The sequence below is a fragment of the Podarcis vaucheri genome, assembly GCF_965113315.1.
Source record: "Podarcis vaucheri genome assembly, chromosome: 7".
In the NCBI taxonomy this organism is placed as follows: domain Eukaryota; kingdom Metazoa; phylum Chordata; class Lepidosauria; order Squamata; family Lacertidae; genus Podarcis; species Podarcis vaucheri.
Genome location: NC_138765.1, coordinates 40,902,183 through 40,926,175, shown reverse-complemented (window position 1 = coordinate 40,926,175; position 23,993 = coordinate 40,902,183). Strand labels below are relative to the sequence as shown.

Below are 23,993 nucleotides of genomic sequence, written 5' to 3'. Positions count from 1 at the left end.
AGGGTCTTATGGGATAATGTGGTCCTTAAGATAGCCTGGGCCTAAGCCATATTGCTCTGTTTATCCCAGTTTTTGGATGAAGACTGTTTTCCAAAGTGGTATCCATGTGCTGGGCTGATACAGTGGTGCCTCGCAAGAAGAAAAGAATCCGTTCTGTGATTCTCTTTGTCTAGCGGTTTTTTCGTCTTGCGAAGCAAGCCCATTGACGGATTAGCGGATTAGTGCTATTAGCGCTATTAGCGGCTTTTAGCGGCTTATCGGATCAGCTGATAAGCGGCTTAGCGGCTTAGAAAAGGGGGGGGGGAAGGAAAAAAACCCGCAGGAACTCGCAAGACATTCTCGTCTTGCGAAGCAAGCCCATAGGAGATTTGTTTTGCGAAGCACCTCCAAAACGGAAAACTCTTTCGTCTAGCGAGTTTTCCGTCTTGCGAGGCATTCGTCTTGCGGGGCACCACTGTACTTCCTTGGGCAGAGAGGTGCTGCAGCAACCAGTCCAACAGCCCTTTGCCCCCTGGCCAAGGGCAGCAGCCAGAGGATGTTTCACCTCCCTTCTGTGGCCCGAGGGCAATCTTGGTAAAAGACTAGGCAGGGAGCTGACCAGCATGCCAACTCTACTTGCTGTGGCTTATACTGGTATCACCAGTGAGGACATGAAGTGTTCTCTGGGAAGGGAGGGGGATCACTTTCTGAGGATGCCTCATTCTTCTAGCCTACCATGACAAAACAAAAACCAGAAGCTCCTGCAGGCCCCATCCAGCACCTGCCTGGGGTGTTCTGTGGGCTCTCAACGCGCAGGCCCCTTGTACTTCCTCCCACTGCAAAACGTTGAACATTCCAAGCCATCCTGGGAACTGGTTGAGGTATGTTTGTAAGTAAGCATGCCTCTTAGCCCTGTGGAGGCTGAAGGCATCAGCTGGGGACAGGGGGGTTGGCCCGAGGTCTCCTGCTCCTCTTGCATTGCCAGGATGAAGTAAGGGGAGCCAGGAGGAGGGATTAAGGAGCCCTCCTGCTTCCTTCTCCCTCTTGGGAGTGCAGCCAGGCTGCTGCCAAGTCAGCCTGCACCACCCTTTGCACTGGCTCCCTGTATTTGTCCTTTGGGCACAGGTGAAGGTTAGACTAACTGACTTTGTGTGATGGAGCCCTTCAGGATTGGGCTGTACAGAGGCCAGAAATCGCCTCCCCTCACTTCTAACATCACAACAGAACCACTCCATATAGCACTGAGACTGCAAACCGGGGGATAGGAGCTACAAAGAGACATTTCCATCTGCTCCCCCTTCCTGTCCTCAAAAAATGCATCCCCTACCAGGTAGTAGTGCTCTCTCTGAACCCGAAAGTTCTGTAATCAGGGACTTCAATGGATCACCCATTCTCTGGCCCCTGGCAGTGCTTTCCCTTTTAAGTCCCACTATTCATTTTGTTGCAGCAATATATTGAAAAGCTCTGGAGCAAAAGGTTTGATGGCTGCAAAGAACCAAAGATGGCACCTCCTGCATCTGGTAAGACATGCTCAGTGAAGGCTGGCCAGCAGTATCTTCGTTGTGAACCACTTTGCTGTAGCAGGCTGGGAAGAAGGCCAAGGCAGTTTTGGGGTGGGGGGAACTAGCTATCCTTGCTGCTCCCCTCCTGTTTCCTCATCCCCCACTTTGAAGTGTATTTTATTTGACCAGGAAACGCCTTCTCTGCACCTTCCTTGTTGAACCAATAGCATTTATTCCTTGTGGATGTTCAAAAGCTGAAGGAGAAGATTCATGTGGCTTCTTTTTCTGTGGCCTGTCTCCTAGCGCCAGGGTTGGAGATAGTGAGAGCGGCTGGAAAGCAACAGAAGAGACCATTTCATATATCCACAATCAGTTATTTTGAAATTAGAGTCGCCCAAGGTCAGATCTCTTGAGCTGGGAGCATTGGTGCTGCTTCCTGGGCCATTAGTTGACTTAGGGGTGGTGTACAAAGAGTCTTGTCCAGCCTTGCCCAACTTGGTGACCTCTAGGTGTTTGGGCTACAACTCCCAGTGATGGCCATAGTGATTGGGGATTGTGGGACCTAGATGGTACTTGGAGGGTATCAGGTTGGGGACAGTTGGTGGTGGTTGGTTTTGCGTTCTGAATTCCCATCTTTGAATTCCTGATTCCACTGTCCATCCAGTGTACTAAAATGACTCTTCCCTGCTGAATGAAAATCTAGTGCAAGTTGTACTCTCAGCAACCACTGTCCTTTTCTATACATTCATTTACTGTGTCATAAAAGCACCATTCTTTGAGGGGTGTTATTCATACACATTGAAAACCTTTTCCTGTTCCTTTTAAGAGCATAAGAAAAGCCTGCTGGATCAGGCCAATGGCCCATCTAGTTGAACATCCTGGTCTCACAATGGCCAACCAGATGGCTGTGGGAATCCTGCAAGCAGGACCTGAGAACAAGAGCACTCTTCCCCACTCCTTCCAGCAACTGGTATTCTAAAGCACTACTGTCTCTGACCATGGAGGTAGAGCAGCAGTATGGCTTGTAGCCATCAATAGCATTCTCTTCCTTGAAATTGGCTAACCTTCTTTAAAGTCATCTAAGTGGGTGGCCTTCACTGCCTTGTGAGTTCCATTGTGGTTCAAGTCACATCCAGTTTGGCCCCCAGATAACAAGGCTCTTCTTAATGAAAGCCATGTGTGAGCCTGAAGGCTTGCTCCAAAAAGAGCAAGATCAAAGTCTGCCCAGTTGACAATGAATTGGTTGTATCTGGCTCATGAGCATTGATGGCTGGCTAGCCTTCATTCAATAGCATGTGACTTTTCCCTCTCTCACACTGAATTGGGTAGGATTTAGGGGTTTTTTTTGCCCCTTTTCTTCCTTTGGGGCCAGCAGAACCAGTTACCTGTGTGCTGATCCAAAGCTCCTGTAGGTATTGCTGCAACAGAACAAAAAGACGAGTTATTCAAGGGCTATGGGGAAGGTGATTGTTAACCCTAAGGGGATTTAGGTGCATGTGATGATACTTACACAGTGTTGTAAGGCATGGGCTTTGGTCCATATCTACTCAAACTTGGGTTCTGGTTGAGGCAATACTAGCATGAAACAGGGGAGAAAGATGATGCTTTTAAGTTTTGAACTGAATCTTAAATCCAAGGTATGTGGGGGTAGAGTGCAGAACCTAACACAAAATATTGCAGTGTAGAGTGCATCTGTTCAGAGTACCAGCCACAACCTCTCTGTGGATGCTCATTTTATTCCCTTCCCTACTCAGTTATCCATTCCCCCCACAACAGACCCTGTGGACTGGACACCTTGGATGCGAATGTGCCCTTCTTAGAAAGGTTAGAACCAAGAATCTTTTCCAGCCTAAGGACCACATTCTCTAGGGAGCAACCCTCTGGGGGCCTGTATGCCAGTAGTGGCCAGAGGCAGCAAGGGGCCAGAGGCAACAGTTGTGACTCTTAATCAGGCATAGGCAAACTTGGCCCTCCTGTTGTTTTGGGACTACAACTACCATAATCACTAGCTAACAGGACCAGTGGTTCAGGGATGATGGGAGTTGTAGTCTCAAAACATCTGGGAGGCCAAGCTTGCCTATGCCTGCTCTTAACCTTTGCCCAGCAGGGCTTTCTGCCAGCCACACAAACTGAGGTTTCTTTCTACACACACACTGCACTTCTCCCCGCCCCCATCTCTCCATTCTGCTTCCAAGCTAACAAAATTCATTTTCAGAGATTCAAGGATGCGTTCCAGCCAGGAAATGACCTGAGAAAGGGGCAGTGAGAGACATAGCTTGCAGAGAATCCCAGGGGCCAGAGAAAGGCAAAGGGGGCCGCATTCAGTCCCTGGTCCTGAGGTCCTTACTCCGCCACCCCAGGTTCAGAAATTCTCTCCGGGGCATCCAGATAAAAGCTACTTCAGCCACTACCTCCCACTCCTCACCCCAAACATGCACACTAGCGAACAACAATCTCTTACCCGCCAGGTCTGTGTGACGTCAGGTTTTAAGTACCTCACGGCATAACAGCTGAACCCAAGAACTGTGAAAGAAGCAAAGAGGGCTTAATCTCCTGGTCTGCTTTGCCAGCTGTGGCTGATGCAGCTAAGTAGCCACAACTGCTTCCGGCGTGTTCCTATGCGCAGGCCCAGAGGGAAAGCTGGGAATGGCAGGGATTTGGCAAGGCTTGCTGTGCAAAAAGCAAGTGCCCCAACTCCTCCCTTCTGCACTGAGTGGATTCAGAATGAGAAAGTAAAGGAAGGTCAGGAGGGGGGCCAGAGTCAGTCCATGCAATGCTGGGGATTGCTTTGGGATTCCTGCATTTGACAAAGCTCCTCATTCAGGAAAGGTACTTCACACTTCACCACTCATAGGAAACCATTTGGGCTGTTAGTAGCATGTTTCTGTGGCCAAGCATTGCCCGGGGGTGATGGGAGTTGTGGTGCAAAACGTCCGGAGGGCACCAGGTTGGGGATGGCTAATCCTAATCATTTCCACTGAAAGACACCAGGGATTGGTGCAAAGGCCCTCATAGTTCTTCTGCCTTCTAGTTCACAGAACCTTCTTTCTAATCACTCCTGGCTTGGGAACATTTTTTCATGACCGTTCTATGACCTGGCAAAATCACCATGTGGACAAAGCAAGATCATGGCGAGACCACAGGCTGGGAAGCACCTGGAGCAGTTTTAGGGGTTGATCCGAGACCTTGCCATGTACTTGACACCTCCCAAAGGCCACTCCCTGGGGAAGCTCTCACTTTGAGGAGCTGATCAGGCCAGCAAATGGCTGTGGTGCAACTTCCTGAAAGACCGAAGGATGCTGAAGGCAGCTGTACCTCCTACCTTTTTTGCTAAAGTTGGGCACCTTGAACTCTCCTGCACTGGAGACAAAGCGAGACCAGTCGTCCATAGCCCTGGTGTAGCTGGGCCATTCCTCCTGGTTGGTGCTGGGCAAGAGAGGCGCCATCTTCCCTGCTCGGTACTTTTCAGTCAATGACTTGCCCAGCTCCGTCATACCCTGAGCAACGACAAAGTTACTACAAGGTGCCCCTGCAGTCGGACACAGCAGAGCACAGAAGAGTTTCCTGCTCTCGGTTTAGGGATCACATGTGGTAATGCCCTCCTCAATTTCTGAGGAGGAAATGTGTGCAGATCAGCTTCCTTCAGCCTGGTGGTCTCCAGCAGTTTTGGCCTACAAATCCCATAGGGGCTGGTGGGAGTTACAGACGGTCTAAAACAGCCAGAGGGCACCAGGTTGGGAAAGACTGGCACAGAGCACGCAATGGGCAGTGGCACCAGGTAGATGGGCATTTGTGCCACTTGCCCCATGCAACCACCTCAGGCTTTGGGAGAGATGGTTAAGTGCAGCTGCATGTTTCTAGGAAGCATGTATGAACACACACTTTTTTCTGCATTGAAATGCATGTTCAGAATGCACTGATGTCTCCAAGGAGTAAGTATGACTTTTAGAAGACATCTGAAGGCAGCCCTGTATCGGGAGGTTTTTAATGTTTGATGTTTTAGTATGTTTTGATATACGCTGTGAGCCGCCCAGAGTGGCAGGGAAGCCCTGCCAGATGGGTGGGGTATAAACAATAAAATAATAATAATAATAATAATAATAATAATAATAATAATAATAATAATTTAAGCCTCCTATCCTCCTTCCCTCAAACACACACCTGGATGCAGAGAAGTTGCTTCCTATATAGAAGCAGCAGCTCATCCAGGCTCTATGGAACTCACTTCCACAGGAGGCTGGAATGGTCACTGACTTAGATGACTTTAAAAGAGGATTAAGACTAATTCATGGAGGGAAAGGGCTATTAATGGCTACTAGAACAGCCATGATGTCTGCCTCCACAGCTGAAGGAAGCAATGCTTCTGAAGTTGCTGGAAATCACAGGAGAGGAGTGTTCCTATGCTCATGTTCCGCTCACTGGTTTCCCATAGGCATCTGGTTGGCCACCGTGATCCAGCTGAAGGATCTTCTTACGAACTTAAGTTAAGGACTGTGCTTTGCTCAAAAAAGCAAATGGGGTGGGGTTGGTGGCGTAATGCACAGGCCACTGAAGGGGCAGCCAGTTAAGGTGGTCGGATGTAAAACTGTAGAGGGCTCGTGCACCTTTCATAGTTGTGTGGAAGAGGGAATTACAGCAGGTGAAGTATGCCATGCAAGCAGCATCTGCTGGAATCCCTCATTGATCCAACCATGAGAACTTTAGGAGTCCTCTCCCTCACCTGGCCACCCAACACTCTGCAGAGATGGATGGACCACAGGATGACAGCGACAGCAACAACAGCAGCAGCAGCAGCATTTGATGGAAGTGACTCACCAGGGATGGGAGGCGCTGGGTGGGCACTCCAGCCAAGGTGAACGTTGCATTTTCAAAATCATCTTGGGGGGAGGGGAAACAAACACAAACAAGATGAGTCACAGATGTCAAGATTACCTGCCCCATCCCAGCTGGCCAAGGGCCCTGCCTCTCTAAAAATGTCAAGTGAATTGCAGAATGTGCCACTACCCCAGAATCCTGGTTTTGGTTTTATAATACAGTATGCAAGTTTCTGGTCCTCATCACCTTGATGCATAGGTGGACTGAAGGGGAAAGAGAACAGCCCCTGAGGTTTCTAAGTGGATCTGAACCTGAGGTGCCTGCCACTCACTGCCTCCTGTGCTTCTCGCCTGCCACCACCTCCATCTCCTCCCTCCAGTGCGGCCACATCCTCCTACCACCTGCTTCTCTCCAGCCTCTTCCCTCTCCTCCTCTGCCACCTTCAGCGTGCCAGGGCTTCCGCAGTCTGCTTCCAGATGGTGGCAGCAGCAGAAGTTTTTTGCCGCAAGTGGTGAAACATCCTGGGCCAGCCCTGTACTCACACAACACCACAAGCAGAACAAACTCGGGTCTGGAGTTCAATGCTCAGTCCCCAACCTGGCTTGCCTCTCAATACCAATGAGCCATCCGCCCCAGTTACCTTTGCAGCAAGTGGTGGTTGTCCTGCAATGCTCGTCTGTGAGCTTGAAGGCTGCGGTGTCCATATCCATCTGCCTTAGCGTCGGCAAGCGGGGGTGATAGATGTGATGCTTCACTCCAGACAGCATGACTTTTCTGGGCTCCAGCGGGATGAGGGCCGCCGGAGAGGCGTAGACAGGAGGAGCATCTTGAGGACAGAGGGTCAAATCCAGCATTTGGGCCATTGCTGCAAAATTAGCCAGAGGAAAGGGAAAGGGGAGTTACCACCTTGCCCATGCTGTCCTCCATCCCTCCAGCAGAAACTCTTGCTTGAACTGGAGTTATCTTTGAGCTCACTGTTTGAAGGAGTGGCCTCCTCTTACCAGTGGAAAATGTGGGGGGCAATATTTTTATTCACCAAAATGTCTTGGGCCAGCCCTGGGCATTCTTCTGAGCAAAGGGCATGCATAAGACTGGTTTGCAAAGGTCCTCAGGCTGGGATGTGAGCCATCAAGCTCCCAGAGGACACTGAACACTAGGAGGATCACAAAAGTCTTCTGACTTGTTCATAATCCCTTCCCCTTCCATGCAAAATAGATAGATAGATAGATAGATTCTTTATTGTCATTACACAAGTGCAACATTGCACAAAGTGCAACGAAATTGGATGCCATCCCTTAAAACAACAAAAGCAAGACAACAACAACAACCAAACAAACCACATTCCAGCCACACCCACACCACACCCATCAAACTCCCAGGTCACACTAACGAGTTACAGCATTCAAAAGGGCCACAGCTCTTGGATAGAAACTGTTTTTCAGTCTATTTGTCTTTGACTTGATGTTTCTATATCTTCTGCCAGAAGGCAGTAGTGCAAACAGACAGTGTCCCGGGTGAGATGAATCCTGCAGGATGTTATTTGCTTTCCTAAGACAATGGGAACCGTACAGTTCTTCCAAAGATGGGAGAGGATGACCAATAATCCTTTGGGCTGTGGTTATGACCTTCTGGAGCACCTTCCTCTCCCTAGCTGTACAACTGGAGAACCAAGCACAAATACAGTATGTAAGAATGCTCTCTATGGAGCCTCGGTAGAAGGACACCAGCAGTCTCTCACTCAGATTGTTCTTCTTTAAAAGTCTGAGGAAATAAATTCTCTGCTGGGCCTTCTTCACCAGAGCAGTGGTATGTGCGCTCCAAGTCATGCCCTGATCGATAGCTACTCCCAAAAACCTGAATTCCGCCACCCTCTCCACCCGTTCCCCGTTGATATACAAGGGCTGAATGTCCGCCTTTTTTTCCCTGTAATCCACCACCAATTCCTTGGTCTTAGCCGTATTAAGAGCCAGATTGTTCTCTCCACACCAAACACAGAGCCGCTCCACCTCGTCCCGATAGGCGGACTCATCCCCTCCTGAAATGAGCCCTACCACCGTAGTGTCATCAGCAAACTTGATGATTTTGTTGCTGGAATAGATGGCTGTACAGTCATACGTATAGATAGTGTAGAGCAGGGGACTCAACACACAACCCTGTGGTGAGCCGGTGTTAAGGCTAAGGGCTGTGGACATGTGTGACCCTACTCTAACCCTCTGGGAACGTTCTGACAAAAAATCCAAAACCCAGAGACAGGTGGAGTTGGAGAGTCCAATCGCCTCTAGCTTGGACACCAGTCTATGGGGGAGGATAGTGTTAAAAGCAGAGCTAAAATCCACAAACAGCAGCCTCACATAACTCCCCGGCTGCTCCAGATGGGACAGAGCAGCATGGAGAGTGGTATTGATGGCGTCTTCTGTGGATCTATTTGCTCTGTATGCAAACTGGTAGTTGTCAAAAGTTGATGGAAGACAGGAGATAATGTGACGGCGCACCAGTTTCTCAAAACACTTCATGATGATTGGAGTCAGTGCAACTGGTCTATAGTCATTCAAACTACTGATTGTGGATTTTTTAGGCAGAGGGACAATAGTTGACGACTTCAGGCAGGGTGGGACAATAGACTGGTGTAAGGACTTATTGAAGATCTTAGTAAAGACCCTCGCCAGCTGATCCGCACAGCCCTTCAACACCTTTCCAGTGATGCCATCAGGTCCAGCCGCCTTCCTCGGATTCGCCATCCTCAAAACCTGTCTCACCTCATGTTCCTCTACCGTGAATGAGGGGCTCCTATGGGCTGGTGGCTGTAATACCGGCGTCTCAGGTGGCTCCTTCTCGAAGCGAGCAAAGAAGAGGTTAAGCTCCTCTGCCAGCAAGGGGTCACCGTCGACAGCACCAAGGTTAGGTTTGTAGTTGGTAATATGCTGAATCCCCTGCCACATCTGTCTTGTGTTGTTGCTCCTTAAATTATCCTCAATCCTCAGCCTATAATCCAATTTTGCCCGTCGAATACCCCTCCTCAAGTTAGCTCTTGCTACACTGTAAAGCTGCACCTCGCACGACCTGAAAGCCCTGTTCCTTTCCCGCAACAGGCACTGGACCTCTCTATTCATCCAGGGTTTCTGATTGGGGTAAAACCGGATGGATTTATTTACTGTGACAGTGTCTGTGCAGTGATTGATATAGCACAGAACTGCCGCCGTGTGCTCCTCCAGGTCTGAACTATCGAAAATATCCCAATTGGTTCTCTCAAAACAGTCCTGCAGCTGGTGAATAGCACCTTCAGGCCAGATTTTAACAGATTTTAATATTGTGGGAGCCCGTTTCCTGAGTGGGATATATGCTGGTACCAGGAACAGAGACATATGGTCGGACTGGCCCAAGTGTGGCAGCTGTAAAGCCCTATAGCCGTGATTTACATTCGAATAAACTTTATCCAGTGTCTTGTCCCCTCTTGTGGGACATTTCACATGCTGATAGAGCGTTGGGAGCACTGTTTTAAGTTCAACATGGTTGAAGTCTCCCGCAATGATGTGCACAGCTTCAGGATACTTGTCTTGCTGGCTGCTGATAAGGTCCTGCAGGCATCCCAAAGCCAAGTTGGCATTGGCATCTGGTGGCACGTACACACCAGTTAACATAACAGCTGTGAACTCCCTAGGGAGATAGACTGGTCTACATTTAACAGCCACATATTCCAAATCCGGTGAACAGTGACTGCCCACAGTCTTCGAATTATTGGACCAGCATTTGTTCACATATACACACAGCCCCCCTCCTTTGGTTTTTCCGAAGTCCATGCCTCGGTCATGACGATGTACCGCACAGCCTTCCAACTGAATAGCTGTGTCTGGTATGGACGGTTGAAGCCATGTCTCAATGACAAATAAAACGCAGCAATCTTTTACAAGGCTGTTTTTTGCTGCCTGCAGCCTCAATTCGTCCATCTTGTTGGTAAGAGATCTCACATTAGCAAGAAATATGCTAGGGAGCGGTGGTTTAGATGGACTCCTCTGCAATCTTACCAGGACGCCAGCCCGACAACCCCGCTTTTGCCTCCTGTCTCTACGCCGCCTTCGCCTCCTCCCTGGAGGCATAGTAATCCATGGAGAGCCCGGTGGCCTGGCTACTCCCACAGGAACGTTATCTGGGCGAAAATAATCAGCTCTTACAGCTTGTTCACACTGTAACCCGACCTTCAGAAGTTCCTGCCTGCTGTAAATCTTTCTTGCCCGGCCAGACATACTCAGACCAAGTGAAAATAAAATAAAAAAAAACAAAAACGCTGAGGGAGAGCACTAAGCCACAGCGTCTATGCGCGCTGCCATCTTGTATATCTTGTATCTGGTTACTGGCTATTAGATTCCCATTAAACCACTCCTTTCCTTATTCGCTTATTCAAGGCTGAATTAATTTTCGGTCCTCTTCACAATCAGGAAGGTGCAAATCCCGTGTAGACAAATGGCATCCCAAAGCCAGCGCTCTACAGCAGCTGAACTGTCAGTTGGACTTTAACTGCCAGTTGGACTTTACCTGGCTACTCCCACAGGAACGTTATCTGGGCGAAAATAATCAGCTCTTACAGCTTGTTCACACTGTAACCTGACCTTCAGAAGTTCCTGCCTGCTGTAAATCTTTCTTGCCCGGCCAGACATACTCAGACCAAGCAAAAATAATAAAAACAAAACAAACAAAACAAAACGCTAAGGGAGAGCACTAAGCCGCAGCGTCTATGCGCGCCGCCATCTTGGAACAGACAAAATTATGAAGAAGAAGAATTTTCCAGGACTTAGAAATGGTTTGAATGCATAACTGCTGTGATCGGGCCACTGGAATTCACGCAGATCAGGGGTGACTGACCTTCCAGCCCAGGGATCTGATCAAGCACATTTTTCTGGTTCCCCTAAGACCCAGTAGCAAATCTTAAGGTCTCAGATCTTGCTTTCCATTCTATGCAATAGTTGCAGAGCCCCTTGCAGAGCCCCCGAGGCTCCGTGCCCAGTGTAACCAAACAGGTCATGTTCCCCTAAATCTGCCTCTGCAAGACCCCACCAATTTTGGCAGTCATTGTACAATGGATTTAAAAAATAATAATTAACAGCGTTGGTGTCGGCAGAGAGCTTGAAACCTGGTTAGCAGCTATGGACTATGTCTTCTATCAGCCAGTAGGGTTTAAAGGCACTTAGGCTTCTGGGAATTGTCATCTAGAACTGCTGGGCGGCACCATGTTGGAGAAAGCTAGTTTAAATTAAGTTACGTTTCCAAGCTGGGATATAACTGAGACCTGTGATGAGCCTAAATCAAAAGTGTCTGCTTTCCATCTCCTCTGAAATGCACAAAGAGAGGGGAGCATGTGAATGTGAGCGTATAGCTTCCCATGGTTCATGGAATGTTGACATCCAAACTGATCCTGTGCTTGCTGTGTCTCAGAGCAGCAGAAGGAACAGAGGTGCAAAGGGCTGTATAGAAATGCTGGAGGTTGCTGGGGGAGGAAGTTCCTCAGGAAACAAAAGAGCTGCCTTAGGAGTGAACTTCCTCTCTACGTTTGCAAGGACTGTAGCGGCTGCAGCTTCCCAGCTCACAGGGACACACGCAAGCAACATGTGTCTTTTATCAAATGTGTCAGAACAAGCAGGGCTCTGCAGGTCCCATTTCCTGCTTCCTGTGGAAGGAATTCAAGGCAGCCTTCAAAAGCAGCATAGAAAATGTCTTTCCTCCGACTCCATTCACTCAGGACCTGCCAGGCGGCTGTAACAGTTGCAGGATTTGCAGCGCTGCATCACTCTTCCATCCCCGCCTCACAACTGCTATTGTGCTGCCCTTTCTATTGAATTATCATCCTTCCCCACCCCCAATCTGGCAGGCCTACCAGTATTTAAGCAGGCTTATTGATTGCCGATAGACTTGCTTCAAAGAGAGTCTCCTGTGCAATGCTAAGCAAGTGCCTCCTCTATCTTTCACAGAGTTCCAGCGGCGAAAAAGCCCCCACGGGGCCTGCCTCAGGGCTGGAGGGCAGGCAGTGTGTCACACACAGCTCTGCCTTTCAGACCATGTCACTGCCACTCTGTCTGCCCCCTGAGGCACCTGCCTCGCTCTCCCTAAAGATGGGGGTGAGCTGGCAACCAGAGTGGTTTAGGGAGAAAGCCACTGAGCTCTAGAAGATGAAGATTCCTCCTGGTAGCAGTGCCAGTCTCCTTCAGGTGCTCTCTAAGGTGTCCTGCCCATGGCTCATGGAGGACAGTCTTTTGTCTGAAGGACTCTCTGACCCAAGTCTGGTTGAAGATCAAGAGCCCTTGGAAGGGAGCAGTGTGTGCGTTTTCCACCAGCAGCTAGGACCCCCACCGCAAACTGAGTGGACACAGAGGGCTCCTTGTCTTCCCCAACACCAAAAGATGCATTTTTATTCAACTTACAGCATTTATTTCTAAATTTGCTTCTATGCATGTCAATTAGCAAATGCAAATATAATGCAAACCTGTCCGCAAGAAAAGGGAAAGGAATACCTCATCCAAGGGGAGACCTGCTTTCTTCTCTCAACTTGTTTCCCGTCGCAGGGCTGAGGGCTCACTTGCCCCTTCAGACATTCTTTGTATTGACCCCCAATTCTCCATGGCAACGGGAAGCCAATACCCCAAGGAACAGTTGGGTGATGAGGGCAAGGTTGCTAGGTGACTAGAGCGATGTCACTGGAGTTACCTGGTAACGGGTGATCTCCCCCATTCACCAGGGCTAAAAGAAGGAAGTGTCGTGCCTGAGGTTGTAGTATCTGCTGTGGCCACTAGCCGGCCTGTGCAGGAAAAGGCCAAGGAGAAGTTTTTAGACAAAAACACCCACCTACCCTCTGTGCTGGTCCAGGAGGAAAGGAATCAAGAAAAGAATTGAAAATAAAACTGCCAATGTAATAATGCCATTAGAAAAACCTATGATGTGACCACTTTTGGAATACTGTGTACAGTTCTGGTCAGCTTACCACAAAAAGGATGTTGCAGAGTTGAAAAAGGTTCAGAAAAGGGCAACCAAAACGATCAGGTGGATGGGGCGACTCCCCTATGAGGAAAGGCTGCAGCATTGGGGACTTTTTAGTTTATAAAGTTATACATGGCATGAAGAAAGTGGGTAGAACTTGTGGGTGGCTGGTAAAGCTGGCTGTTGGAAGATTCAGGACATAGTGCATAGTTAAACTGTGGAACTCACTCCCACAGGAGGCAGTGATGGCCACTGAAGTAGATGGATTAAAAGGGGATTAGACAAATTCATGGAGGAGAGGGCTTTCGGCAATTGCCACCCATGACAGTGGTGCTCAGCCTCCATGGTTGGAAGCAGCAATGCTTCTGAATACCACTTGGTGGAAACTATGTGAGGGAAAATGCTTTTGTGCCCAAATCCTGCTTTGCAGGTTTCCCATCCATCTGGCCACTGTGAGAACAGGATGCTGGACTAGATTGGCCATTGGGCTCTTCTTACATCCTTAAGGGCTATAGCAGTTCAACGTTTCAATCCCCAGTTGATTTCGTGCACCCTTCTTGTGTTGTTATGTAGGAGGCTGGGCAGTCAGAAATTGCTGCCTGGTGTCCACTTCCTACCCACAAACAGCAATAGAGAAAGCAGAGCACACCCACACTCCTAGCCTGTCAACTGTAGCCATTATTTGGAGACCCTTCCTCCCCCTCCCCCCCCCCCGCTGCCACACCAGCCTCCACCAGCTCAGTGGTGGTTGGTATCCAACAGGACTGATGGGGCAGAAGGCAAGGAGACGAACAGCAGGGGGCACCAGAGCCAATGACAGGCAAAGCCAGAGTGAATGACAGGCAGCAAACTAATTCTGGCATTGCTCCCAATCCCCTCCCTGATTAGCTCTGATTAGGAAGGAAGAAGCTGACAGTCAGGGCTACCCCCTGGAGTGGTTGTAAGAAGGCAGGCAAGTGGGGACTGGCTGAGGGCTGACAGAAGACAGTTGTTATTATTGGTAGTAGTAGTAGTAGTAGTAGTCATAGTAGTAGTACCCCAGCCATCTGACTAGGTTGCCCCAGCCACTCCGGGAAGCTTTCAACAAATATAAAAGCATAATAAAACTAGCAGGTGCCTCCACCACACCAGACAGGAGGGCTCTGGCCTTCTGGTGCCTCCTTTTCACCCTCTCCCATCTCTGCCAATCCCAGAGTGATTGCCTGCCCGCCAGCACAGCATGATGGAAGTTGTAGTGCAACCACATTTGGAGGGCACTACATCGGCGAAGTCTAACTTAGGGGTTTAGTCAGGGGTCAGCAAACTGTTTCAGCAGGGGGCCGGTCCACTGTCCCTCAGACCTTGTGGGGAGCCGGTCTATATTTATTGGGGGGAGGAATGAACGAATTCCTATGCCCCACAAAAACCCCAGAGATGCATTTTAAATAAAAGGGCACATTCTACTCATGTAAAAACATGCTGATTCCTGGACCGTCTGCCGGCCGGATTGAGAAGATGATTGGGCCGGATCTGGCCCCCGGGCCTTAGTTTGCCTACCCATTAAGTGGATGAAAAATCAGCACAAATACCCTTTACAATAGCAGTGACAGCACATAAATAGATTTATGTTTAACTCTAAGCCATAACAAAACAAGGCATATTCAGAGCTAGGGTACAATTTTAGTCCTTAGTTTTCTGAGGGCCAACACAGATAAGGGAAAACACAATGTAATAACATTTTGTTTGTTCTAAAAAATTGTCCTCTTCTTTGGCGATCATTCATAGCTGGGTAAGATTGTCTTCCATGACCACGGTCTTAACAGTGAGTCCATAAGTGACTGTGGAGGCCAATTCTGGATCCACACGTCCTTCCATAGTGGGGATATAGGTTTCTGGGTAGGAGTTGATCATGGTGAAGGTTTGCCAAATGTGCCTTCCTCTTAGCATGTTCTCCCTTTCGTCCTGAGTGTGAGTGTCTTCAAAGCCCATGACACCTTTGGTAAAGGCTGTTCTCCCATTGGAGCGCTCGCAGGCCAGTGTTTCCCAGTTCTCGGTGTTGGTTACTCATATGGCTGATGTCAGCAACCCTGAATAACTCTGGAACAGCTGATGAAGGGGGAGGAGGGAGAAATTCTACTAATCCAGCACAACTTGTTGGTGAATGCTAGACAGCGATCAGCAAACTTTTTCAGCAGGGGGCCAGTCCACTGTCCCTCAGACCTTGTGGGGGGCTGGACTATATTTTGAAAAAAAATGAACGAATTCCTATGCCCCACAAATAACCCAGAGATGCATTTTAAATAAAAGGACAAATTCTACTCATGTAAAAACATGTGGGCCGGATCTAGAAGGTGATTGGGCCAGATCTGGCCCCCGGGCCTTGGTTTGCCTACCCATGTGCTAGAGCAATAGTTTCCTAGCAACCAAGGTGTTAGCTGGGGAAAGGACATTTGGATGATCCAGGAAGAGACTTGCTACTACGGAATAACGTCATCTACACCATTCTTCCACATATGAGCAAGCCTGGTAAGGAGCAGGCCTATTCAAAGAGATTAGGGGCAGTAGAAAATCCTGTTAGCAGCACAGAGTCAGTGGGAAAGGGATCATCCTTTAATTGACAGCATCTGCAATGACACAATTAACTTGACTGGCCTCTGGCTCCCGCAGATCGGTCCTGAAGATTGAGAACCCACTCCATCTGCTTTTGGCAGTGATGTGTGAATGTTCAGTATACTCTTTGTCCAATGCTAGTAAGCCGCGAACGAGTCATATATGGAGCTTTGCCTGCAAAAGTGTGAATGTGGCTACATAAACATTAGCATCTTGGACTGCAGCGAAGTCATTCCCAGTCCCCCACTGGGCTTCAAGTCACATTTGTACATTGCGGTGCACACCAAAGAGATGTCTTCGCCTGATGGTCATTACCTGAGTTGTTTCCCTGCAAATGCAGCACCCCCTGGGCTCTAGTTCACTGAAGTTGTCATCTGAGCATGTGCAACAGCAGCTGTCTGAAATGTATACACCTCATCTGAACTACAACTTCCATTCTCAAATGGGACGGAAGCAGGTGTGAGGGAAGACACTTCAAACTGAGATTTCTCAAGAAGCAACAGGATAGATATGGGTTGTGGCCAATATCATGTGTGCTCACTTCAAACACCAGTGGTGGGAGTGTGCTAGAGTTAGGAGTCAACAGTAATGTGTACACAGCCTCTTGCTAACTAAGCTCTTTCTGCTCCAGGGCAGATGTTCTCTCATTTGGGTGGTGCCTCAGGTTGGGCTGCTTTTCTCTCCTGGTTTTTAGAACAACTCAGCCTCCCTAATCCAATTTGTTTACTGTGTTATCAGCTAATCCCTTTCCCAGCTTCTCAGAGGGTTGCATTGTAGCAGGATAGCCCAGGACCTTGTTCTAACTAGCAGCAACAATAGATGACAAGGGAAGCCTGCAACTCTTTCTGCTCTACCTACCTGCCCTCGGAGGAAGAACCACCCCCGGCATAAGAGGCAACAGGACCATGATGGCATCCACAACTCTTTAGCCTTTCTGCAGGTAATTACAGTTTTCAGTGGGCTAGACTGAGCGGTTCAAAGTGGTTCTGTAAAGAACCGTGGTAGAGGACCTTCTCAGTATGTCATATTTTCCTGAGTTAGTCCCAGGTAGGAGGTGAGGTAACATGTTTGGAAACCCAGAAAGCCACAGCGCGCCAGTTCTAGACAATCGGCAAGATGTTCCTGCAGATAAGGCAGCTTCCTATTGAATTAGAGAGCTAGGAGAGAATTTGCAGTAAGGCTTTGTTGCCTATTGAGGGTGCTATATGCTCAAAATGCTTAATAACTGCCGGCTTGTGTTTGGCTCCCTGTTTTGGCACTGCTTGAATTGTTACTGTTGATGAAGTAAGGTGAGCTTGTTTGGGGAGAGGAGTCATAAAGCCATGTGCGTGTCTTTTTGTTGAAGCCCTGGGATCCATTCAATACATCAAAATAAGTGTTATTTCACACTTTCCAGTGCATTTTCACTTTCCCCTTCACTTTTCTCATCACAAAATGTCTGATATTCTGGGAGAAGTGGGTTTGTGGAGCAAGATCTCCCCATCAACTCTCATTGTGCAGCTTAAATGTGTGAATTAGAAGCCGCCCAGAAATGCCCACAGACTCCCCCAGTGGTACATTTTTGGGCTTTTTTTTCCTGGCAAGAAGCAGTAATGAAATTCTGCCTTCTGCAGGTGGCAGGATGCTGGGCTGGATTGAGAAAGTCGTACCGCAACCTCCTGTCAGCTCCCCCATCGCTGTAGTAGTGGGGAAAGACACACAGGCTGACCAAATAGCTGTAGAAGCTGGGCCTGTATCTGCAAGGCAGGTGAGTGGACATCTCAAAGGCATGGTGAGGGTGGGGTGGGGGCTTTGTACCAAGGCTGGCCCACTCATGAGGCAAGATGGGGAGACGGCCTCAGGTGGCAGGATTCACGGGGGCATCAGATCCTGATGTAGATCTTCCTTCCTCACTCATTTCCTCCCTGGTGGGGATGGGCGGGAGGCGCAATTTTGGCATGCGCCTCAGGTGCCAAAATGTCTTGGGCCAGTCTTGGACCATACTAATTTCATGGACTTTTGACATGTCACATTCCACCCTGGCAAACACAGGCTTGATCTTAAGGGTCAGCAGTGGGAATGGTGTGGTGAGAATGAGGTGAGGATTACTACAGGACAGCTGAAAATGGATCAGCAGCAGAGATGATCACACGTTGGGATGTTGTTTCAAGTGGGATCTGATGTGCTTTATGAAAACAAGAACAGCAACAACAATTTACAGAACAAAAGTGTTTGGCCACTGGCCATTGCTGAGAAAATAACTCAGAATTGAAAAGTGATAAAAGGAATAGAAAAAAACACACAGGACAAATCTTTTACCACGTGGCAATTTATTCAATACACAAATGATAATGGTCTTAAAGAAAAGCTCTCCAGAGCATTGTTGCAGATATGATTAGTGTGAACAGTACGGTCTGAACTACACTCTTTTTAAAAAAATCGTTTGCTATCTGTGACAGATGAGACGATTTATGTGCTGTCCCCTCACATAAGGTTTGGATAATCTGTGTGGGTTGATAAAGAAACAGTTACATTAATGTATAACCTGGTACCTGATGAGAGGTGTGGAAGAGAAGGATTAGAGATGTTATGCTATATGCTTGTAATACAAAATTATTACATTTATTGTAATAAATGAAAATTATTTAAAGGATAAAATTAAAACAAGCACACAACTGGAGTGTGCTATGCTCACCTTCTGCACCATTAATAAAATGAGCTTAACTCACCCTGCTGTGCTTTGGCTTTTCAACCAATCTAATTGTGTACACGAATGCAGCAGGTGGCAGAGTTGAGTCTTCCACAGCAGACTGAGGCTGTGTGTGTTTGGCAGAGATGCTTAGGAGGACAGTCGCTGTTTACAACTGAGAAAATGTTGGCAGGTCTGCAAAGGGTTGAAGAGCTGATGTTGCTTCCAGGCTACTTTTAGTTTTGTTAAGGCAGCTGCAGATTTTGCAGCAAATGCAATTGTCCAAGGCAGCCTTCCTTCCCCAACGTGGTACACTCCAGAGGTTTCAGACTCTACAACTCTCACCAACCCCAGACAGCACAGCTGTACGATGCTTGGGCTGGTGGAAGTATGGCTTTGCTGGCTGGGGCTGATGGGAGTTGTAGCTTGAAACATCTGGAGGGGAATGGCTGAGCTAATGGGATACACCTGGCTGCAGTGTAATATGCTGCCAGCCCTTAAGAGCCTGCTGGATCAGACCAATGGCCCACCAAGTCTAGTAAGCTGTGCTCACAGTGGCCAATCTTAGGACAGCCCTTCCCTCTCTCATCCCTGAGTCCATCATTTACACAGCAACACAGTGAAAGAAATTACAGAAAGGTGTGTGGAGGGCTTTGAGCCCTAGTCCAAAGGCTGATAAGATTAGATGGTCTGCTCATCAAGTAGGCAGAAGAGAACTAACTGGTTGGGCTTGAGCAAGATGCTTGTGGCTGATCTTCTCTACCACCCTCTGGGTGCTATTTCACTGCCTGAGAGTTGTTCTCTGATTGTGGTTTCTTCTCTCTTGTGAATCCTCAAGCTGACAGAAAGGAGTCCCAGGAGTGTTGCAGAAGGTAAGAATTGGGGGTGATGGGGAGGGGAAAGAAGAGTACATGTGTATAAGTGCTGGAGACAAGGCAGAGTTTGGATTACAAATTCTCAATGCTCCTTCAGACAGCCTCTTTATTCAGCATTCATTTTGATTTGCTAGTGCAAAGCTCATGCAGATGTCCTGCCCTTACTGGGTATTCATTCTGATTTGCTTCCAGGGCAGTTATATGACAAGGAGCATTCAGCCTGGTTCACTTGTGGGGTGTTTACGTATTTTCCCATTAATAATTTGCTGACCGCACACTTCAATAAATGTCCCTGGCACTTCCCAAACTGCAAGAAGTCCTGTTTTGTTAGTAGATTTGTCGTGGGAGGGTGATGGAGAGCTCTAATCCACTAGGATGGCACAAATCTATGTTTCTGGTATGCGTTTGAATCCCTCCTGCAAATTACTGACAGGTGACCAACAGGTGGGTTCAGGCAGCTACTGCTTTTGGATGACATCTCTGTAAATGAAGCTGCAACTGCATTGCCTGGTTCACTTAGAATCGACCTTGGTGACTTGACTCTGCCTCCAGAAGGCTTGCAAAGTGGGAGGGAGTTAGAATGAGTCTGGGGCCCCCACTCTATTTTTTGGATTGTTACCTTCTCCTTGACCATACACCCCTTCACAATTCTGCACTGTTGGCCATCGTAACTACCTGTTGTGTCGCCAACATTTTCAGGCGCATCTTTGAACATTAAAAGTATGGGCAGTGTGCAAGGATGGCAGTAGAGGAGAGAGGTGCTGTGGAACCTCTGTGCACATTTCCAAACTTCAAGATCTCTTTTGAAAAGCTGCAAAAATGCAACCCTGTCCCTTAAAGAGGTGTCATGGGGGCATCACCAAAAAGGCTTCTGTGGCTGTAAATGTGATCCAGAGAAATCTTATATGCTCCTGGAAATGCAAGTAGCACCCAAGGATAATTTTGGCTTAAAGCTTGGCTTTTCCTCCATTTAGGGTTCAAAGAACATGCTCGTGATTCTGTCTCAACAACAGACAGGTACCTGCCATTCTTTGTTTCTCTCCCCCTTATTTTACACATGTACCATTTCCACCTGGGTTTCTTATGCTGAATTGCAGCTAAAAGTAATAGTAGGGGAAGGAGTCATCTGTCTGAAGCTTTCTAGCATACACTGAAAGGCTCCTTTTTGAGGTGGTTTACTCAGAGGATGGTGGCAAACAGTACAAAGTGAGGCCTTCAGGGGTCTCCAGAACTGCCCCCTTGTAGAGATGCGTTGATTTTAGACCCTCAAGTCACCACTTTGGGTAAGATGAGGAGGACTGTTAAGGCAGAAGACAAACCAGAGGCAAGTTTCATATCTGCATTACAGGCCAAAATGCCCCTAGTATTGGTTACAGAACCATAGTTCCAGGAGCCAGCAGTTAAGATCCACATGCTGAGTTTGTGGATCTGTCTATACTCACATATGTTAGGAACTCTAGCATGGGTGAGAAGCCAGGTCTGGGAACGATGGGATGGGGAGCCTAATTCCTTTCTCAGCCTTTTCAACACCTTCCCTCCTTCCCATGTGGCAGCTGAATCAAAGGCCCTGCTTTCTGCAATTCAGGGTGTGCTCATCTGAGAAGCACCCTTAAATGACTGGGTGGGTTTGTTTATATGTTTGGGGTGATAATGGGGGGGGGCATTCCTTGCAGCTAGCTGCCTTCTGGGTGGGGAAAGGTCTTGGCTCTGCTTCTGCTGTTAAGGTCTGGAAGGAAGGAAGCTTCTTTGTCCACCCCAGCCCTCCTCCTCCTCCTCCTTTGCAGCCCTGGCCGAGGAGTCCTCACCTGGATATCTCAGGGCCTGGAGAAGGTGATGCCACAGCCGGCACAGAACTCTCCTGTCATGGTGCAAGTGGCTGCCAAGAGCTTTGAAGCTAGCATTGATATCCCAGATGTGGTGAGTAAGGGTGATCCAGTTTGATGGCAGTCTTGCTTTCATCCTGAAATGTTTCCAATGGTGAAATTTATTTTTTTGGTCTGTGTTCAGACAGAAGTCCAGAGCATAGAGGAGAAAGAGGAAGAGGAAGAAGAAGAAATAGGTAAAGTGCTTGTGTATGTTTGTGTGTCCCCCGCCTGTGAGTGGGCACTGAAGTGTGTTCCCTGACATGATGTATTGAGGGGTAAAGGTAAAGGTAAAGGGACCCCTGACAATTAAGTCCAGTCGCAGATGGCTCTGGAGCTGTGGCGCTCATCTCGCTTTACAGGCCAAGGGAGCTGGCATTTGTCCGCAGACAGTTTTCTGGGTCATGTGGCCAGCATGACTAAGCCACTTATGGTGCAAAGGAACACCGAAACCAGAGCAGTGCACGAAAACGCTGTTTACCTTCCCACCGGAGCAGTACCTATTTATCTACTTACACTTTTTGGCATGTTCTCAAACTGCTAGGTGGGCAGGAGCTGGGACCGAGCAATGGGAGCTCATCCCTTCGTGGGGATTTGAACCGCCGACCTTCTGATCGGCAGGCCCAAGAGCCTCAGTGGTTTAGACCACAGCGCCACCCACCCCCATAGAGGGGTAAGTTGCCTGTAAATAATTGACCAGCATGAGGGGCCCCCTATTCAATCATAGCTGTGCAGTTTCTCATATCTTTAATACTCCACAGAGTTCCTCTTCTCTGTCTCTCAGGTATTCACAGCAGCTACTGCCATTAAGCCAACGGTTTCACTCAAAGAATCCTCCTTAAACTGGACACTATACTCTGGGTAGGATTGCAGCAACAGGAAAGGGAATGTTTAATCACCCCCCCCCACTGAATGTCATGATGAATGTCTTCCCCTAACATTAAGGACCAGGGAAAGGGGGACTTATTATTTTTAATTTTGCTTTATTTGTTTCTATACTAAGATGCAAATAAAAATATATCTCTGCAGTGTACAAACATAATTTAAAACCAATAGCAACAACAACAAAACACAGCAAAATACATTGATGGAAGAGAAGTGCAAAATGAGTTATCTGATACGAAGGTTATAGAAATGATAATCTGGCCCTTTCAGCAAACGGTGAGAAAGTACCGTATTTTTTGCTGTATAAGACTCACTTTTTCCCTCCTAAAAAGTAAGGGGAAATGTGTGTGCGCCTTATGGAGCGAATGCAGGCTGCGCAGCTATCCCAGAAACCAGCACAGCAAGAGGGATTGCTGGTTTCACTGCGCAGCGATCCCTCTTGCTGTTCTGGCTTCTGAGATTCAGAATATTTTTTTCTTGTTTTCCTCCTCCAAAAACTAGGTGCGTCTTGTGGTCTGGTGCGTCTTATAGAGTGAAAAATACGGTATCTTCTTTTCCAATCCCCTGTTCTCTCTCTCATTTCTCCTACTTCCACCAGTGTCTGTGATTGATGAAGAAGAGGAGCAGAATGAACTGTACTACAGCTCAGACAACAACGCCCCAGATAAAATGTAAGTTTTCCCAAACCCACCAGGTATTTTGAACTTCGCCTGCGCTTGAATCCTAAAAACATTATACAGAAGTAGAAATTTCAAGGTGGAGAGTCTGAAGATGAAGCTTCTTAGTAGGAACCCCTCCCTGAAGGAGCAGTTTGGAGCGCCGTTTATGCACCTTTAGCTATGCCGCCACTTTGCTGGGAATGCACAGAAATGCTCTATGATCTTAATCTATGTACTAACTAGCACTTGTGCAATGTTTGACTGCAATTTCCCACAGAAACAGGATGAAGGGAACCACAGGGGGGAATCTTCTTTGTGTATTCCTTTTAGTTCTATAATGTGGACACACACAAAAACACACTCTCTCTAAATGTGTCTTGCTGTAGCTGTGATGATAGTTTTATTGTGGACTAGTAAGATGAACAATCGTAATAATGTGTTCCTTTTCTCTTTATCTCTTTCTTTGAAGTGGTGGGAAAAAAGTGATCACTTGGATTTGGGAAGGATTTGGGAAAATGATGCCTCAACCTGAAAACATGAAAAAGACGGAGGTAAGTGCAGACAAGGCAGAGAACCAATAGGAAAACAAATAAAAGGCAAGTGTTATTTCATTTAAACAAAATTCATGGAGGCTGCAAAATAATACTTTGCTGGGACCACCCAAGGCTCACAAGGTGGTGTGTGAGAATTTGGCGTACACAAAACTCTTCCTCTGGTTGGTGTGTGTGAGAGAGTGGGTTTTTTGTTTTGTTTTAAAGAATATAATGAAGTTTGCTTTCAGTTGCTTGGGCTCCACAAAATAATTAAGCTGGGCTGAATTGTTGCAGAAGCTCCCAAATGCTGTAGAATTCATTCATTCGTTTGAATTTATACCTATAGGTTTTAAATTTTATAGGGAGGCTCTCCTAGTACCTTCATTACATATCTTTAGATGCCAGGCAAAAACATTTCTCAGTAACAAGGTTTTTGCCTGATAAACAATCAATGGACTTCCAAATGTTTTTGTGGGAAGGTGGCTATTGGCTTGTTTTTGTTTTATGTATTTGGAGTTCTCATTTTATCTTTTTACGTTGTGAACTGCCCTGTGATCTTTGGATGAAGGATGCTTTTCTCTGAACTGCAGGCTCCTCCTTACCTGCCACTTGCTGCCTTTTTCTACTCCTTTGCAAAAGCCTGTGAGGGAGCAGAGCTGGCAT

At 47.7% G+C, this 23,993-nt stretch overlaps 2 protein-coding genes across 2 annotated transcripts in view; one reads left to right on the top strand and one right to left on the bottom strand.

The window, feature by feature from the left end:
• Positions 1 to 23,993, top strand: part of CNGB1 (cyclic nucleotide gated channel subunit beta 1) — a 73,590-nt gene that overhangs the window by 12,000 nt on the left and 37,597 nt on the right. The window contains exons 2-8 of the mRNA XM_082233452.1: positions 17,462 to 17,595; positions 19,355 to 19,388; positions 20,366 to 20,408; positions 21,176 to 21,308; positions 21,399 to 21,450; positions 22,737 to 22,809; positions 23,267 to 23,348. Of these exons, the coding sequence (XP_082089578.1) occupies positions 17,470 to 17,595; positions 19,355 to 19,388; positions 20,366 to 20,408; positions 21,176 to 21,308; positions 21,399 to 21,450; positions 22,737 to 22,809; positions 23,267 to 23,348 (543 nt within the window). The 5' untranslated portion in view covers positions 17,462 to 17,469. The remainder of the gene's footprint in view (positions 1 to 17,461; positions 17,596 to 19,354; positions 19,389 to 20,365; positions 20,409 to 21,175; positions 21,309 to 21,398; positions 21,451 to 22,736; positions 22,810 to 23,266; positions 23,349 to 23,993) is intronic.
• SPMIP8 (sperm microtubule inner protein 8) lies at positions 1,690 to 12,946 on the bottom strand. Its single transcript, XM_082229576.1, has 8 exons — positions 12,797 to 12,946; positions 6,937 to 7,161; positions 6,297 to 6,358; positions 4,804 to 4,978; positions 3,943 to 4,004; positions 2,992 to 3,056; positions 2,867 to 2,899; positions 1,690 to 1,811 (listed from the first exon to the last, which is right to left on the bottom strand). Exons 2-8 carry the CDS (start codon positions 7,157 to 7,159, stop codon positions 1,781 to 1,783), a joined length of 651 nt encoding a protein of 216 aa, XP_082085702.1. The 5' UTR covers positions 7,160 to 7,161; positions 12,797 to 12,946; the 3' UTR covers positions 1,690 to 1,780.